The 19409-nt window shown below is 36.2% G+C and overlaps 1 protein-coding gene and 1 non-coding gene across 5 annotated transcripts; both read right to left on the bottom strand.

The window, feature by feature from the left end:
- Positions 1 to 249: 249 nt before the first annotated feature.
- On the bottom strand, positions 250 to 10362 carry LOC126818370 (uncharacterized). 4 transcript variants are annotated; one of them, XR_008787997.1, is made up of 8 exons: positions 10344 to 10362; positions 7243 to 7385; positions 4054 to 4177; positions 2747 to 2853; positions 1927 to 2023; positions 1616 to 1692; positions 1228 to 1376; positions 250 to 715 (listed from the first exon to the last, which is right to left on the bottom strand). It is a non-coding gene; the product is annotated as an uncharacterized LOC126818370 (transcript). The 4 variants fall into 4 exon arrangements; XR_008787994.1 differs by lacking the exon at positions 10344 to 10362 and adding an exon at positions 8996 to 9102; XR_008787995.1 differs by lacking the exon at positions 10344 to 10362 and adding an exon at positions 8741 to 8766.
- Positions 10363 to 13036: 2674 nt separating this feature from the next.
- On the bottom strand, positions 13037 to 19034 carry LOC126817239 (NADH-quinone oxidoreductase subunit B 2). The gene is made up of 6 exons (XM_050544038.2): positions 18991 to 19034; positions 17639 to 17756; positions 17221 to 17356; positions 16741 to 16920; positions 16291 to 16426; positions 13037 to 14525 (listed from the first exon to the last, which is right to left on the bottom strand). The coding sequence occupies exons 1-6, from the start codon at positions 19004 to 19006 to the stop codon at positions 14428 to 14430; spliced, it is 684 nt and encodes a 227-aa protein (XP_050399995.1). The 5' UTR covers positions 19007 to 19034; the 3' UTR covers positions 13037 to 14427.
- Between the last annotated feature and the right edge of the window lie 375 nt (positions 19035 to 19409).

The raw sequence follows: 19409 nt of genomic DNA, 5'->3' as shown, positions 1-19409 counted from the left end.
CGCCAACGTGTACACAGGACCTCGATTTATTCGTCTAACCCGAACGATTAGACACTGCTCCTTGTCAGGCCCTCGGTCCTGCAAAACCCTTTGAAAGATTAGGGGAAACTTTCTCGGCCCCGGATCTCTTGGTTAGTGAGCCAGCGTCTGACTGGGTCACCATGGTGCCCGATTTTCAACGATTTCCGATTCACATTATTTGAAAAGAGGTGATTTTTAGGGGACAACAAATAACGTCAAGGGCAAAGCGAACGGATAGATGGTTTATTTCAATATGAAATGTAAAATATTTAAATCTGACTGAACAGAGTGAATGTAGATGCCCCAAGGGGTCCGCGAGTGGAAACGAGTTCTATAAATAATCTTATACCCCGGTTCCAAGATTCTTAAACAAAACTAGTTCCGGCAAATACTTGCACATAGTATGTACCCGTGACATATCAGAAAACATTTCCATGGAAATAAGTTATTGAGAAGTTAAGCAAAGACTTTCTGTTTAGAAATACATGTTACCAACTAGAAGTTTAATCTAAACAGTTCAAAATGTGTTTATATTTTATTAGTATCAGCCTTTTCTTGATTTTCTTTAGGAGTTCCAGGATTATACTGCCGCGTTACAAATTGTATTCCTTCATTTTTACCAACAACTAAAAGCGCGCCATTATTGTCGTCTTTTTCTACCAATGTAATAAATCCTTCTACGATCTTACTAACTCTGAAATTATGAATGAAGAGAACAGTTATGTGTGTTTTTACAAGATTAGTATAATAAAACTGTAATCTATTATACTCTATTGGCATACTGCCTAAATACAACCGTATCAGTCCATGTGTTTTGCTGAAAATGACATACCAAAGGTTTTTCTCGGCCCACGCTTCTCAAAGTGAATAAATCTGTTTCTAAAAGCTCGTTTTTGTAATGAAATTGTTTTTACTCCTTTCGTGTAGGCCTGAATTTTAGCTTTGTATCAACAAATCATTGCAATGTGTGAAAGCTTAAAAAGGATAACGCCATATAACACGAAGGTAATAGGGTATTCCAGCGCAGAACATCCTTAAGAAGTCGGCGATCAGAAACCCGTATGGTATAGCGCTGGTGTTTTTGACCAACAGATTGGATGTTAGCAACACATAATCTATAAATGCGATAGACATCATCACCAGAATTTACCAGAAAATAGAATTCAGAGTGTGAGCGGTCTTTTAGTTTTAAACAGTGCTACTTACGACGAAACTCCAAACACTTCATGAACAAATTTGGTAAAATGGCTGACCATGATTCCTTGGTGGTCTTTTAAATCTAATAATCCTGTATCTGCTGCAGACGGACATAAACAAGCAAATCTGATTCCCATCGATTCCACATTTGGGTTAGCCTGAGGAAAAACGTAGGTATGGCACATGAGCATATCTTATAAATCGATTCTAATACAAGGATAGTTGGTCTTCAGAGTATTACTAAAGATGGAAACAGAGACAACGAAATAATCACTTTGACTCTAACCAAGATTTTCTAATAATGAAAATGTTCATTACTATCAATAAATATCAGTTATAGATGTTTTAAAAATAACCAATAGGTCTGAACGGACGGGTTTAGGTAAAGATAACGTACTGCCCAGCTGATAGTAAATCCTATAACGGCATGTTTTGTTCCTCCGTAAACAGGAAACCAGAATCCTGGACCAAAACCTGCAAACAATAAATTAACAGTTAGCTTCAAATACAATTCCAAAATATCACGGCAAATAGCAACAAGGTTCGTGCACACAACATACATAATCTTTCAAAAGTACAAATTCCAGATCACCGACTAGCTTAAAGTTCAATGTTTCGGAAACGAGACGTCTGCAGAAAAATGCTTTTAGATTACCATTCAAATTTATAACAACATAATATGACATCGTGTATTAAATAAAGTTTTACCTGCTACAGATGCTGTGTTTACTATAAGTCCTCCTTTCCCTCCAGTTACTTTATTCATGTGAGCTATCGCCATATTGGTTCCTCTAACCATACTTGTCTGATAATCAAACAAAATAACAAAACGTGTTCACAACATATAAAACGTCATTTGGTACATTGTCTATGCCAAATATGCAAAATATGCAAATTAACTCATGAGGTATCAACTAGAAGGGATCTGTTCGGGGTTTTTTTAAATTCTTTTTTCGTTTAATTTTGTTTAATATTTTATATATATATATAATTTAACGGACTCAATTGTGTGTGTTTGAGAGAGAGAGAGAGAGAGAGAGAGAGAGAGGAGGGAGAGAGAGAGAGAGAGAGAGGAGGGAGAGAGAGAGAGAGAGAGAGAGAGTTTAACGTCCACTCGACACAAACTAGGTCATTTCGGGGATAACGCATGGTTCAATTTTATTTCAATAATTCGCTTGCGCGTAGTCTTTAGAAGTAGGAGGAAACCGGAGGACCCGGAGAAAACCCATCAGATTGGAAATCACAGAACGCTGTCTATTGACATTTTTCGTCATGTCAGGACCACAATGCTCCACACCAAATTTGAAAAGAATTCGTCGAAAACTATAGCCTTTATCGCGTTCACAAGCCTATTGTTGACTGGTGGATCGACGAACAGGATGGCGACATAATACACCGACACTGAAATGTGGGCGTATAAAAATGTCCTATCTACGATGGACTGCATGTCAATGGAACGATGGATCAACAATCAGAAAAACGCTGGATATGACTAACGACAAGATAAGATCAAATGAAAACTACCCACAATATTAAGTTGAATCATTAATTCCCATCTACTTTCATCCATTATACCAGCATTGTTGACCATAATATCTATATTACCCAGTCGTGTCACAGCTTCTTTAAAACAATCTGAAACACATCATATACTAGGTCTCCTTAAACTATTTGAAACACATCTAATATCTATATTATCAAGTGTTTTAGCCCATTTAGAAATTTGAAAGACATCATAATATCGATATTATTTTACTTATGCCAAATTCCTTCAACCATTCGATACACATCATCGCATCTATTACCAATAAGTGTAATATGTCGACCTTACAATTCAGCTTAAAAACTTCGAATTCGTTCTGGACAAAGTGTATCGCGTCCTTAAAGAAACATTATGTAAGATTTAGAAAAAGAACTGGCAAAAATTGCTCAAAAATAGATAATGTAAAATGAAAATATTGAAAATGTCATTCAAATTACTTCATTCTGAGCCAAGTTATCACTGTTTGTAGTTTTGACAAGCTGTGTGCATTGTGATAACCAGGGGACTGGTATATTTGAGACTTAGCCTCGCTTTCCCATTTTTAAATTAAATTTTTAAATGGCGAACCGTTCTAATCTAGTTAAAATCTCGAGTATCCGATGCCATCAAGAGTTGATTATGGTCTTGTTTTGTTAATAAATGTCTAATTAATAATTTATATAACATTTCAGACCTAAAGAAAGACCTGCAATAGGCAGATTTAGCTCTTGCATAATGCATGTTTAGCCAATTGTTAAATGGCCGATTATGTTGGAAAACGAAATCATTATGAACTTCACCCATGCCCATCTTTTTGTTAACAATATCAGAGCCCGGCTGTCTGGCCATAATCGAGTGACACTGAATCTCTATGCCTGTCTGTCCGTCGGACCATTTTAATCTTGAGTGTATACCACCTGTTCCTTCGGTGAATGTCTTCATTGAGTTCGGCGATGAGCATTAGGTTAAGCAGAGATGTGCACTTTATTTGCGGCTTCTTTGGCACATGATGACTAATTGAATGGGAGTGATGAAACTAGGTGTATTGGGCCATTACATCAATACCTTGACTAATTAGGTTCGATAATGAAAATTTTCTGCCCGAGGTAACATTGGCGTGCACGTAAAAGTTGGAATTAGCATGGCGTATATCCGTCTTCATTAGGTCGGTTGTTTAAGAAAGAGAGGACTAACTCCCATTTCATTTCATTTCCGTCGGCACATGCTTTGTATCCCGACATCTTCTTTTATACAAAATGACACTATTCGTTGAATTCAATCGAATATTACTTTGCCGAATTGTAACTATGTACCTTCAAATTTCTTTTCATTGGTTACATCAACATTGATAAAGAATACATTTTCTTTTCCGAACTTCTGTTGGAATTGGTTTACGGTTTCTTCACCCTTTTTATCATCTAAATCAGCAATACAAACCTTCAAAATGTAATATTTAAAATAAAATTGAATAGTTCAGTGTAATTTGAGTCCTTATATCTTTTGGAATTAAAACTAGGATAAAGATACAGATCTGCCAAACTTGTATTGGATTACAATTCTCCACAAAACAAATACAAAAAGTGCAATAAAGCCGAATTATCTGCAGGCTCCAAAAACCCTTTCCAAAATAGATAGATAGATTTTATTACATAAAACACCCTTTTTCGGGCAGCATGTAAAGTATATATTACGGTATGCATGATAAATACATTAAGAAAAATGGATGAAAAATACATAAAAAATGGAGGAAAAATATATAAAAAGTGGATGAAAATTGCATAAAAAGTAGATGAAATGTACATGTATATATAGATGTACATTTGAATAATACGGATGTCATAGTCGCTTGAACTAAACGTGAAGAAGAGGATGCCACGTCCTATTTTGAAAGCATGTTGCACAAAGATGCACACTGTTTTTGCCAGAGTAAACGGCGGGTTAAACATGTTTTCGAAAGAAAATGGATACTTTTGAATCTCAAATGTCCCATAAACAATTGTATTGCGGAGTTCCTCATAGCGATTGCACTCAATGAGAAGATGATACTCATTTTCAACTTGCTGTTTATGGCAGTTCGTTCGTTCAAAACCGCTGATGTGCAGGTATATTCTTGTATCGCCCTCCCTCTCTATTTCAAGGGAATGTGTGCTTAGTCTAAGGCGGGACATCGCGGTTTTAGTTTTAAGATTTTTAACAACTTGAAGGTATGGCACCGTAGCGTTGATATTCTTTATAAACCTATAAAATATTTTTAGTTTCTGGTTATTTGAAGAACATAGATTGGCATAAACTTCGTTGAATTTTTCTTCAAGGCATTTAGTAATCTGATTTGATGAAGGAATAAAAGATGATATATTAAAAGTATTTAACAGTTCAGCAATGGCTGCTGTCCAAGAGAGTTTAGGGTTAATGGACTCTAAGTACTATCTTCTTTAATGGAAGCAAAAAGAATTGGGTTATTTATACTGAGTTGTGTGTTGGATAGAGGCCTAAAATATAATAGCATTCTACGATAAACATCAACTTGTAGCGGGAATATGTGTGCTTCGGCTAAGCACTAAGCAGCCAATAGTTGGTACCTCTGTAGGTTGCGCTAAAATGGACTTACAAATTTTCATGGTAATTTTATTTAAGTCTAATTTATCCCATGCATTTTTTCAGATCCGATGACCCCTCGCGCCGATTGAATTTTTTCAGAAAGATATCCATTATTAGTCTTAATTATATAATGACGTTTTGATATACGGGGAGGTTATTAAGTCCAAAACATTGCCATTTATATTGTGCTTCATCAACTTGAGACATAGAGATTTTCTCCAAACACAATCAAAGGCCTTTTTAAAATCAATAAAGCACACGTATAAATTTTGTTTTTTATTCTTGCATTTATTAAGCAATGTTTTAAAAATAAAAATATTTTCCGAAGTTTTGCGATCTGCTCTAAAGCCACGTTGTGATTGGCCAAGAAGGTTATTTGATTCTAAGTGCGAAACAATGCGTTTATTGATTACTGATAGAAAGCATTTACCCAAACAACTAGCAAGGGCTATTCAACTTTCGTTCCTTTCTTATAAATCAGGAAAATTAAAGAATCCTGCCATATTTCAGGACATATACCAGACGATAAGATTAAATTTAAAAGTTTTAAATACTGATCGATCATGATTTCACGGGATGGCATGAGCATTTCATTGAGTATAAGATCGGGTCCATTGGACTTGCGTTTGAGATTGTTAAACACAGATACGGATATTTCTTTATTATAATTAATTTCATCATTAATAGTCAATGAAGATTTCACGGAATGGGTTTTAATTTTAATTTCATCAATATCTGATTTTGGATTAGAAGTATTATGAAATAAGTTTGCAAAATGGTTTTCCCCACACTGAATAGAAATACAACCATTTTCATGTTTTACTTCAGGATTATCATTTACAAGGGAATTAACAAGTTTCCAATTATCTTTAGGATTACGCGACTCTATCCCATCAAATTGAAATAAAATGTCATTTTTCGCCTGTCTACAAATATGAATAGCTATAAATGAAATTGCTGTGTATTGCGACTCCTACGGTACGATTCGTCAATATTTACTGCAAGAAAACAACAGGATAAATGAATAATTTTATTTTTATTGGAGTCAGTATAACCTGAAAAGAAAATTGTAATTAATGCTCGGTTCAAAATAGGAACCAAAACAATTTAAGGGAGTTTTGAACCTATGGATAATGTGTGACGTGGATAATAAAGAGTGACGGGTTAGTTATTGATGCGACAAAAAAACATAAAAGGATCGATACGCGAATCCTGAGAAGATGAATGGAGATACATCGATTCAGCGATATATTGTATCAGCACTATTAAATGAGGGCCATCAAAAATAATGTGATTCTATATATTCCGTTGTACTGTCAATCGGGTGTGGATATTTAAGAGCTTCCATAGACCTCGGAAACCCAGTCCTCCTTCCATTAAAATAACTATGTTTGTTTCAAAATGACCGAAGTCTTGACAAGACATTAAATAAACCTCATTGAAGTCTATATCAGATAGACATCGCCATCCTCGGTATCCCCGGTCTTATTCCGTTCTACTCCACTAACCCCTGGGTTAATCCATAGGGTTTCAACGATTTCAAATTATCTGCCCTGGCCTTGATTGTGTCTAAAGTCTACGAAACAATCAAAAAACAGTTTACATTACAAACCAGTCTTACTAAAGAAACGGCCTTCGTTTCACGTTCGTTTTTATAAGGGTCCATTTACTGAATGATTTATGTAAATAATGTATATATTTCAAACACATTTATATGTTTGTTATTATTGAACTTTGGCTGTGATATCATCTCGGAGGAAGCGGACGTTAAATAAAGCTATTACACACACATTCTCTGGCTTGCGGTTGTGCTTTCGATCCCTGGTGTGAACGTATGTGGGGTAGAACGGAATGGCACCACTGGGGATACCGAGGATGGGATATCGCGGGATTGCACACATTACCTTGGCCCCTCTTTCTAACAAGGCCTCGGTTATTCCTCGGCCTATACCCTGTGCAGCGCCTGTGATGAATACTGTCTTTCCTTCTACTTTCATATTTCTTTTTTGAACAACTATCTATTCCAAACTTCCCGAAACTTCGCCACCTGTAAAAGCAAAGGCAATGTCTCCAGAAGAATTACTCAGTCTCTTCAGTAATGTTAATAAACGAAATGAATTCATTTCATATAAATACCCCAAAGATTTCAGAACATCTGATATGACATGGCATATTCTTCCATAAAAGCATTTCTGTTAACATTAGGAAATGAAGCGAAATCCCGAAACTCTGTCATGTAGAGCGTTTATAACATATATACACAGTTCGGAAGGCAGTGGTGTCGACAGTGCACACCCAAATAAAATGAAATTGAAATGAAATGGAGTTTAACGTCCTACTGTTCTGCTCCTAACCTGGGCTAATGATGACGGGCATACGCCATACAGTGTGCTATGAGGGAAATTTTGCCCGGACAGCGGCACTACGGCCTACTCTTATATCGAATTCCAACTGCCAAGGGATCTTTTACGTGCACGCCAATGTGTACACGGGACCTCGGTTTTTCGTCCCATCCGAACGACTAGACAGCTTTCCTTGTCAGCCCCTCCGTCCTGCATCACTGACAAGGGAGAACCACGCCGGAAAATCTGGATGAACTTTCTCGGCCAATGCAGGGATCGAACACCCGACCTCCAGGCTAGCGAGCTAGCGTCTTACCCACTTAGCCACGTGATCCCCCCAAATAAAATGGGGGCCAAAAAAAATGCTGGCATAATTTTAGTTTGCAAGACGGTGACAATGTAATCCGTTGGGAAAGAAAATATAGGCGATTATTGCAAGGCTTACTGTAGGCAAGTAATGTCCAGTTTTAATCCCCAGCGTGCAGCAATTGTAATATTTTTTATGTAATAATTATTATTTTTTTCCTCCATGAATATAGAGATTATAAAACCGCACCAACGTTTTAAAAAGTATATGACTTCTAGTCCAAAATAACTAAGATAAAACATAGTTCGTATCACAAACCATCAGTAGCTTTATCGTCCGGGTCGTACTTAAAACTTCAAGGGAACAGTGTCTAGCTGTTTAGGTGGAACGGAAAACTATAAGACCCTGTAATCACGTTGGCTTGCGCGTAAAATAATCCCTGGCAGGTGGAAATTGATGAAGAGATTCGAGAACACGTCTGGTCAAAACATTCCTCATAGCGCACATTGCATATGACGTACACCCGTGTTCATAATCCCGGTTGGTGCAAAAAAAGTGGGACGTTAAACCTCATTTCATTTCTTTAACCAGGAGGTCCGGGGTTCGGTCCTTTGTTGGCACATGACGGGGGAATCTGGCAAGGAACCCTGTCTAGTCGTTCGGATCGGCCCAAAGACCGAGGTCACGTCCGCACGCAAAGGAATCTTGTCAGTTGGAATTTGTCAGCGCAGTATTTCCCCTTACATGCACTACCGTGCATGGCGAATGTCAGTCTTCTTTAGCCCGATTATAAAAGGGTGGTGTACATATGGCTCATTTGCGTTATCTAGCGAGTTTTATAAAATGCGAAGGGAAGTGAACTGGATCGTTCTTTATTGCAATCCAATTTTATATACCGATATTGTGTATCGGATTTTACATTGTCTTGACTCGTTATTTATATAAATTATATATGCCCTATCTATAGTGTATTGCTGTTCAACCAGGTCCATGGTTCAACCTACATACCGTAATAATTCTGTATAGATCTGGGTCACATGTGAAGATTATTTTGAAGCCTATGATATTGTGCCCACTCATTATTTCTATCACATTTCGGCACACTAGGAAGTACAGTTCAAATGAAATGAAATGGGGTTTAACGTCCTACTGTTCTGCTCCGACTGGGCTAAAGATGACGGGCATATACCATACAGTGTGCTATGTGGAAAAGCTTGCCCAGGCAGCGGCACACCAACTGCCAAGGGATCTTTTACGTGCGTGCCAATGTGTACATGGGACCTCAGATTTTTACAGTTTAAATAGATACAGTGAAAATGCCATCTTGTTATTCTTTCAAAACACATCGAGGTAACACTACACATATAGTCAAGCGCTTTATAGTGTCAAACCATTTAACTCAAGACTATTCATAACCATTACATATTCTTTGTCTTCAATTCCAATCTTAAATATTTATGCCTATTATATCATTTTTAGTTAGGACTAACATATGGTTCATTTTTATTTCATTAATTCGCTTGCGTGTAGGGATCTTTAGACGTGGGAGTAAACTGGAGAACCCGGGAAAAATGCACAAGGTTAGACAGACGATCCTACTCCTAGCCACATACAAGCAGAAAATCGAAACCACGCCACTTGACTCGATGACAGACCTTATGATGCAACGCTCACATGTTAACCATTCGGGCACACAACACCCAACACAGTATAGCAAAAATATTCAAAAACCCCTGAAGGGCTGGAAACTGATAAAATGGCACCTCGTCACCAGTTATAAGCCAGTTCGAGTTCTCCGGTCATCTGAGAGCCGTCTCTGTATGTACCACCATCCGGATCCCGTACCTTTGGAGACCGCTCGTTCATGGTTGCTGGTCCTTATTTGTGGAACCGGCTCCCCCTGGAGCTTAGAGCTTTGGACAAAATTGATATCTTCAAATCGAGACTGAAGACACACTTTTTCCGTGAAGCCTACTGTGAAAGGCTCATATTTGACTAGTGTTTTCACCTTTGTGTCATTGATGAATTTTCCCATGCGCGGTTCAGCAGTTTTCTAGAAATGGCGCAACATAAGTATTTTCATTCATTCATTCACCTTAAACTAAGATTGTTAAATTTCGTATCCATAGGCTATTTCTACTAATTTCAAAGTCTGCAGTAAAATGAAGAATAAGATGATGATAGCACGCTGTTAATTTGGTTTTAAATTTTTGAATATTATTCACCATATCATGTTCCTGGTCGGACAATATTGGACGTTTGGAAAATAGCGTTGGACATGTCCGGAACATACGGGCGAAATCCCATCACTGTTTTAAAATATCAGTAAAAGATTTAATTAGTATAGCATACATACACATTAAGCTTATTAAAGAGAGAAATCCAACATCCTGTTTGACCTCAATTGACATCCTGTTTGACCTCAATTGATTCAATTTCATTGATGCAAAGCATTAATTGTGATATCACATATGTCTATATCACTATCTCACGCTTTGAATGCCCACGCCATCCCACCATCTGATGATAAAGGATAAAGCACACGACCGTGACACTTTTCTCATAAAAGTGTTGTTTTAAAATTTGTTTTATGTAGCTGAGTAGGGAGGGGGTTTGGACACGGATCCACCCCTGGCCAGTGAGGTTTGAGAATAAATATTGCCTGTAAAATCAGGGTTATATCAAATTTGCATGCACCATAAAACTGGAAAGTTGCCTGGATTAAAAAGACACACACTGGTTGGAATAAGGATAAATAACCCATATAGGTACTATCATGGTACTACCATGTTTTGCCTTGATATACTTGGGGCATCATAGGCGTATGAGCCAGGGGGGCAGCTGCCCCCTAACTTTCGGGCAATCTAACTTTTCGGACAGACGGGTAAAGTGAAAAAAAAAAAAATATTTCATCTAGTTGACAAAAGAAAGGGCCCGAAATAAAACATTAATTTTACTTTTTTTTTTAATTCAATACCACGAATATGTACTGAATTGATTATGGATTAACAAGTTTTGTCTTGAGCCAATCTACTTTGAGCGACATTTTTCGGGCATCGATTATTATTTGCGAATGCAGCTGCAACAGTCTGATTGGATGGTTGAATTCAGGTTGGCATAGAGTGGGATTTCTGTGACAAAACCATTGGACAATTTTGGAGTTGCTTAACTCACGGGCAGAAAAACGCATTTGCGGTAATTTAATTTTCAAAATTTTGTCCCGGGGGGCGAGGCCCCCATACCCCGAGACAATTGATTGTTTTTCGGGGACTCAGGTCAGTCACCAAGGGTACGCTATATTGGACCACATTGAAGTTGCTGTATTCACAAGTTGAAATAGCAGGAAAACGCGTTTGCAGCAGTAAATTTTCAAAATTTTCTTCCGACGGTCCGGTCTCCGTGGACTATAAACGATTGATTGATTGGTTGATTGAAATTCGAGTCAGCCATCTTCAATAGGCTATATTAGATCACTTAAGTTGCTGTATTCAGGGGCTGGAATAGCAGGAAAACGCATTTGCTGCCGGCAGTTTTTCCAAAATTTTCTTCGGGGGGAGGGGGGGTCCTTACCTGGTAACCTTCACTCCTCCGCTCTCGCAGAAGACCGGCGCCGCCGTCTGTACCCTTTTTTTCGGGCATAGTGCAGGTTCTGCCCCCTAACTGTCATCGTATGTGGGGCATTGGCAGCAAACAATGGCATATTCCATCTCCACAGTACATTGTAATTTAAGACAGCTCTGGCAATATCCCTTTATAATAGCAAAATATCAACATTGAAGTTGATATTCCCCACCTTAATCCCAAAATAAATCGACGACACTGATTGAGTAGTTGTCTATATTTAAATCATTATTATTTTTATAATCCCGGTATAGGGATTAATAATTCTTAACGTTATGCGCATGCACAATAATTTTATTGTCTATATATACCCGGTGACAGGATTATTTTTCTTACTAGTTAATCAAGGGCAAACGCCCGAAACGTGTCCTGGATGAATTTGTTTAATCTTCACAGTTTTGTCAAGTGTGTTGCCTGGGAATTTGTATTATGATTTACTGACAAGGAATGGTTCCTGTTCTTCCTCAGCTGCATCAATGAGATCTAAACTTGCCTGCACTGTTATAGGGACTCTTCCGACCTTCCTTTCATTCGGGTGTGAGATTTTTGCATCACCTTCTTGGGATTTTTAAGTAGTTGTACACTTAGCATCAAGCAATCATATTACTTGTCATTCTGCTGAAGCCTGGAGGTCGGGTGTTCGATCCCTGCATTGGCCGAGAAAGTTCATCCAGATTTTCCGGTATGGTTTCCCCTTGTCAGTGATTCAGGACGGAGGGCCTGACAAGGACAGCTGTCTAGTCATTCGGATGATACGAAAAACCGAGGTCCCGTGTACACATTGGAGTGCACGTAAAAGATCCCTTGACAGTTGGAATTCGATATAAGAGTAGGCCGTAGTGCCGCTGTCCGGGCAAAATTTCCCTCATAGCACACTGTATGGCGTATGCCCGTCTTCATTAGCCCAGATCGGAGCAAAACAGTAGGACGTTAAACCCCATTTCATTTCATTCTGCTGAACTTTTAGTGAGAGTGGTGAAGCCCTTTTGTATAGTTTCATTACACCAATACCTTGACTAAGTTTGATGATTGACGAGTTCCCAACTTATTCAGCTATGACACCCCCACGGCGAAAACTAATAAGAAATTAGTGCATACATTCCCGTAACCTAATAAGAGTTATTAAAATGTCCTCATTAGTTTCTAAAAACATTTTAAACATAGAAGTGTATCGTAAAAGAGTAAAGAGCCCAGAGTCCATGCAAATATGCACAATTAAGAAGGCAATTTTTCAGCCAAATATCTTTACACTTCGGTCTACTTGTGGCGTCACATGTGACCCGGTTCCCAGCGACAAAATGTAGGGGGCAACTGCACATCCTCAACTAAGTATGAAGAGTTCAAATAAAACGGACTAGTAGCTTCCTGAGAGAAATCTAGGAAGGATGTTCGCCAACTTACAGATTTTTTTTTTTACCATTAAACAAGTAATCTGAATGCTTGATGCTTTATTAAAAAGGCATTATTCAAAAGCTAAATATGCCTATTGAAGGTCTTTCTTTAGGCCTTAAATGTTATATAAATTATTAATTAGACATTTATTAACATGACAAGTCCATAATCAGCTCTCTAAGCTATAGGTCGGCTCTGATTTTAAGTATATTAGAACAGTTCAGCCATTTAATCTTTAATTAGAAAATGCATTATGTAATAGCTAAATCTGCCGACTGCAGAGGCTAAGTCTCGAACAACCAGTACGGTGATAACAATAATAAACAATCAATGCACAAATTGACAAAACTACAAACATTGATAACTTTGCTAAGAATAAAGTAATTTGAATGGAATTTTCAAAATATTCATTTTACATTATCTATTTTTGAACTATTATAGACAGAATGGGCAGTTCTTTATCTAAGTAAATCTTACATAATACTTCTTTAAAAGATAAATGTGTATAATTAATGTGTCATCAATTAATTTTAGGATTATTATCATGGTCTATTTTCAGGAGTGATTTCTGAAATAAGAATTTTGAAGGTAACTTGACTTGATTTATTATATAAGCATGGCTAGTAATATAGAACTGATTATCCAGACACTGTCAGTTTAATTTGTGTTAGTGACATTAATTCTTTGCTGCTGTACAGTATAAAGTAATATAGTACTGGTTTTTCTTCACTGTCATTAGATTTATTATACCTTTAAAGATGCAATATGTTAAAAACAGATAATTTCAGTCAATTATCTTTGGACTGTGCCAAGGTGTGAGTGTTTGAAGTTTTCACAAAATGTAGCGTAGATTGTTTATTATTGTAGCAACGATACTTGACTATAAAGACTAAGTTTTGATTAAAAGGCTGTGGTATTCTAATACAATTAAAATTGGAGCCATCCAATGGTCTAAATCTAGAGAGTTTAGTAGTGGACTTGTCACGTGAAGCCAGAAAAAAGACCTGCATGTAGGCAGATTTAGCTATTACATAATGCATCATTTTTTATTTGTTAAAAATTTTTTAAAAAATCATAATGAAATAAGTTTATCTGCTTCTGAATATAAATTTATTTTAAAGGTATTTATCTACAAAGAATGTCTATTGATAATAAATATCAAGTAAATAAATACACAATACACTGTTCACACTATAATTAGTAGATATTCAGATCATGTAAAAATACCACTGTATATATATATTCATTTATAAACTGAATCTTCCATTTCTTTTATTCCTGGGTTTAGTCAGTGAGCTGCTCGATATACTAGTGTATTGTCAGTTCAATCAAGTGCATTTTTTTTTAAATACCATTCACGCTCGTATCTAATAAATGCATTTACACATCTTTTAGTATATTTACATAACTTTATTAAAATTAACCTTTTACTTCCTATACCACATTTGAACATTATTCATTTTCTTGATTTTTTTCTGTAGCTGTAACATACCATATAATAAAGCTTCCGCTGTTGGAGGACATCCTGTAAAATAAAATATGTCAGTTTATGTTTAGCAAAGAAACACAAAGTTATGTATAACTTAATTAAGAACCCACAAGTCTCCATACTTTTTATCAGGGACATTACATTATATCTATTATAACTTATATATAATGAACCCCCCTTTTTACATTATTGTAAATGTCATCAAAGCAGAGAAAATTGATCTTAAGATAGGTGATTTTCCATCACAGAAATAATCATTAGTTTGCAGTAAATTATAATGTCCAACAGTTAATGTCCCACCCATTTCGTCTGCTATATGTGCACTACTGGCACAAAGGCCATCTCCAACAAACAATCTGCATTCCTAAATAAATTACTAACTGCACACATAGATAACCGAGATGTTTTGTTCATGCCATTGATTTATGCCACTACATTTAGTTTTGTATAAATGACTCTCTCTAATGCTTAAATAATCATTGTGTTAACAATAAGAGTGATGGGGAATTCTCATGCATGACACACAAACACCAGCAAAACTAATGTGTGCAGGCCATCCTCAAACTCAAAATGAAACTAAAGGGAAAAAACTCCTTATAATGTGCATGAACATTGTACACTTACTAAAATTTCATGTGCATGAACATTATACACTTACTAAAATTTCATGAAATGAAATGGAGTTAATTATACTTTTCTCTGCCAACTGGGCTAATGAAGACGAGCAAATGACATGCAGTATTGCTAGATGAGGTAAATTTTGCCCTGGACAGCTGTGCAACAGTCTACTCTTTCGATCAGTTGGCGGATCTTTAACGAGCTGCCAATGACATACACAGAACCTCGTTTTATTTGTCTAGATGCTTTACCTAGAAGGACTCTCCTTCCTGCGATACTAACAAGACGGAAACCAGACTGAAAAATCCTGAGAAACAATCTGGGCCAACACCAGTATCAAACCCATACCCACTGAGCCACTGCAATACACCAATCAATGTCTACAAGTAACTAGAGATTCAATAACAAATACCTGTCTTCATGCACAAACATTGTCAAATGTTAATACCCTTAAGGTCCGTTCATACCACATCCGTATCCGTATCTGTAAATACGTGCGTGAATACGTACTGGTATACTTTAGTTACTTTTAGAGAAAGGGTTCAAATAGAATCCGGCACGTATTGCGCACAAAAACAACTGCGTCAGTTAAGCCGGATTGATTGCTCCCAGAGCGTATTTTTGTAAAGTACGTCCGGCATTTCGGCTAGTGAGCCGAGCTTTAGCCAATCACTGAGTACTTTCCTCTTATTACATCATCTCCCCAAATAGAAACTCAATCCATTCCAAGAAAAGCCTGGCCTTGTGTGCTGTGGATTTATGTTGTCTTGTGAAGAACAAAACATGGACAAGACAGAGGAAATATTGTCTTAATTTGTCCGGATGAAAATACAATTCTTGCACCAGGTTGTGGTATTCTCCATATTTCTTTCTTCTTTGTAACAGTTCATGGACCCCTACTCTCTTTTTTCTCTTTTGTCTTTGGGTCCATAAATACAAAAGAAAGACTTCCTCTGTGACTGTGTCACTGTCAGACTCTATGATTGCAAATGACAATATGTTATCTCTGACAGACAATTCAGCCTTGAAAGACGGACGTTTGAACGGCAAAACGCGGATACAGATGAGGGTGCAGATATGGATGCGGATACGTTTATGGATACGGATGTAGTATGAACTGAGCTTTACTAAGGTATGAGGCTGTATAAAGAGTAATGACAATTATGTTGTGAATAATACCTACCAGGTACATAAATATCAACAGGTATAACTCGATCACATCCACGTACAACAGAATATGAATAATGATAATAACCTCCACCATTAGCACAACTACCCATAGATACAACCCATCGGGGTTCAGGCATCTGATCATATACCTACAATTTACAGTATATAAAATAATACTTAAAATTTGAACTTAAATACATTAAATATTATTTACTACCACAGACATTGAAACATAGAAATTAACTATCCTAGAGGTTATGATAATTTTATGCTGAGTTGTTTATTCATTATATTTGTTAGAAAACTCAATGTTTTTGTCAATATGGTATTTGAATAATTATTTTTAAATCCCAATTTTCATACACAAACAATTGTTTTTTGGTTTGTGATTTTTTTTTACACAGTATCTGAAAAACTGGCAATACTTCTTGTTCCAACATTTACAAGTTATATAAACTCATACTTTTCTTAATGCAGGTGCCATTTTATTTGTAAGAGTTCCAGCTACAATAATCACATCAGATTGCCGTGGACTTGCTCGAAATACAATACCAAATCGGTCCATGTCATATCTTGGAGCAGCCATGTGCATCATCTCTACAGCACAGCATGCTAACCCAAATGTCATTGGCCATAACGAACTCTGAAATAAAGACCAAAGGTGACTTTAATTTAATTGTGTTCTTTGTTAACGCAACTGTATGTTAGTAATGAGATGTATTTTATTAATATGGAGATATTCACCAAAACAAAATAAATATGATCTTATGACTGGATCTGTAACGTGTAAATTAAATTTTGTGAATATATTAAACTTCAAGACCTTTCCTAAAAATATCTTTATTTAAATCTTCTTTCTCATCTAGATGCTGCATTATCTGTATCAAGTCTTCCCTGATAGAAAATGATTGGGATTATAGTGTTAAATGTTGTGCTTACTTACTTTTCTACCCCAGTTGATCAAATCATCAACTCTAGCCAATGCATAATCTAGTTTGTTACTTGGATTTTGAAATGGAGAGTATGGTTTCACTTTAACAGCACTCTGACTTGTACTTTGTTCTCTGTATGGCACCAAACTAGAAAAGTACATCCATGTATCATTATTTTATTTGCATGGATTTCTGGATATTTATTGTATAGACACATTCTACAGTATCACCAGATCATCAATCCACCTTCAGTTAATCAGAGACAGAGATCAATCATTATTTATTGGCAGAGGACCGATTCACAGAACATTTTCTACATACATCTAGAATCTACGTAAGTTGAACCTTTACAGAAAGAACTACTACACTTAAAGTTTGATCGATTAATACACATAACATAAGAATATTAAATAGCCTCTATGCACGTACCTGAGATTTTGTTGTGTTTCAGTGTGGTTCTTTTCAGTGTATAATTGACGTGACTGATTGGCTAACAGTGTTTGATGGTTTCTAAGAAATGGTGAAAAGATGCCACGCAGGCCAAGAACTGAAATAGAAAAAAATAAAATAAACAAATACAAACAAGGGAAAAACAGATTGTACACAATACTAAATGTGATGCATAACCTTTTGCATTACCTTCATAAATTATATTTACTAACTTCTTTTAGTAAGACTTTATTACGTTATATTTTTTCTATCTTCTGCTAAAATTATATTATATCAATAACTACTCACTAATAATATGCTACCCCAGTATCCCATCCTATTAAAAAATAAAATTAAAGAAAGGTTGCTAGATACATGTAGGTAATGGGGCAATTAAAAAACATCAAAATCATGTAAACATTTGTGTTGATTTTTTTTTTTTACTTTGATGTCAACCATAACAGATGGGGTACTCCCTTACTCCATACGATGAAAAGATATGTAATCTACATATTGCAGTTTAGATTTCCAAGTTAGGAGGTTCTATAGACGCATTAGAAGTATGATACCGTATAAGCAGAAATAAACAGCAGAGCTGAAAATCGAGCATACAGCATAAGAGAATTTGTAATCAAATTGGCAACCTTTGTGGAAATATTTGACCTATGGGAGAGAATTTCACCAAAATTGTCTACTTGACATGGAATGACCTCTAAGTAATTCTAAGTAATATCGAAAAACAATCATTATACAGAATGTTCATCTGTCATAGCCATTGTGTTGGCTAATCTTCATACTCTGGACAGAAATTTGTTAAAAGTAAACAATGCTAATGATATATTATTATTTATTTTATTAAACTGAGTCTCGTCCTTAGACAGGGGCACCGGCAGCATGTTAAAAAAAAGTAATCAATTTTCTTTCTCACAGGACAGCAGCTAAACATTTTAATTAAAAATTAAGGCGCAGGAAGAAAGATTCTCTGCATCTAACTTTGCTTTTTCCAAAGGCGATACGTCTGCCATAGAATGCCATAAGAAATGGGACTTGCTTAATTTGACCGGGATCTAGCATAATAAGCCTGAATAACGTTATGTTACTCAACTGAAAAAGTTTGCAATGCCATTATTACAATACAACAAATACTATAGGCTACAATTTACATTATATAATTTATAAACAAAGTCTATGTCTTGTGTTTATTGACAACAGTTTTACAAAAGGAACGGTTAATTATATATTATAGTACACAAAATTAAAAGATAGCTTATTGTTTTCAGTCGACATAATAATGACACCTATCGCGATAAGCCTTAAAAAAACTGAACGGACTTAGAGGAGAAACAAACAACCTCTGCAAGTCGCCATCTTGAACAACCATCCAATAAAAGTAATACTGCGCATGTCAGACATAAAGAAGAAAAATGGCGGAGGCCGCTGAGCTAAAGGTAAAGTATTCGAGGAAAAATAAGGAAAGAAATTAATAAATGAATGGATAATAAGTTATTCTAACTGTTTAATGTAGGTAGACAAAATCTGGAACAGGTACTGTGTGTTGTAAACGCATATCTCCAATAGTTTGGCGTTCGTTGTACACGATATTCTAATCCTAGTGTTCTCTGGTCAGGAAAGTCCGGTCAGTTTTTGTCATGGATCGCCCCAATCAACATTTCATGAAAAGTTTAGCGAATCCTGTCCATTAATGTATGATATATTTTGTTTCAGTTGTAAAGCATAACTCAGAGATTTGTAATTTGTCGTTATTGTCTTT

The sequence above is a fragment of the Patella vulgata genome, chromosome 4 (assembly GCF_932274485.2).
Source record: "Patella vulgata chromosome 4, xgPatVulg1.2, whole genome shotgun sequence".
In the NCBI taxonomy this organism is placed as follows: domain Eukaryota; kingdom Metazoa; phylum Mollusca; class Gastropoda; family Patellidae; genus Patella; species Patella vulgata.
The sequence above is the reverse complement of the archived record's forward strand: the minus strand, read 5'-3'. Positions and strand labels throughout refer to the sequence as shown.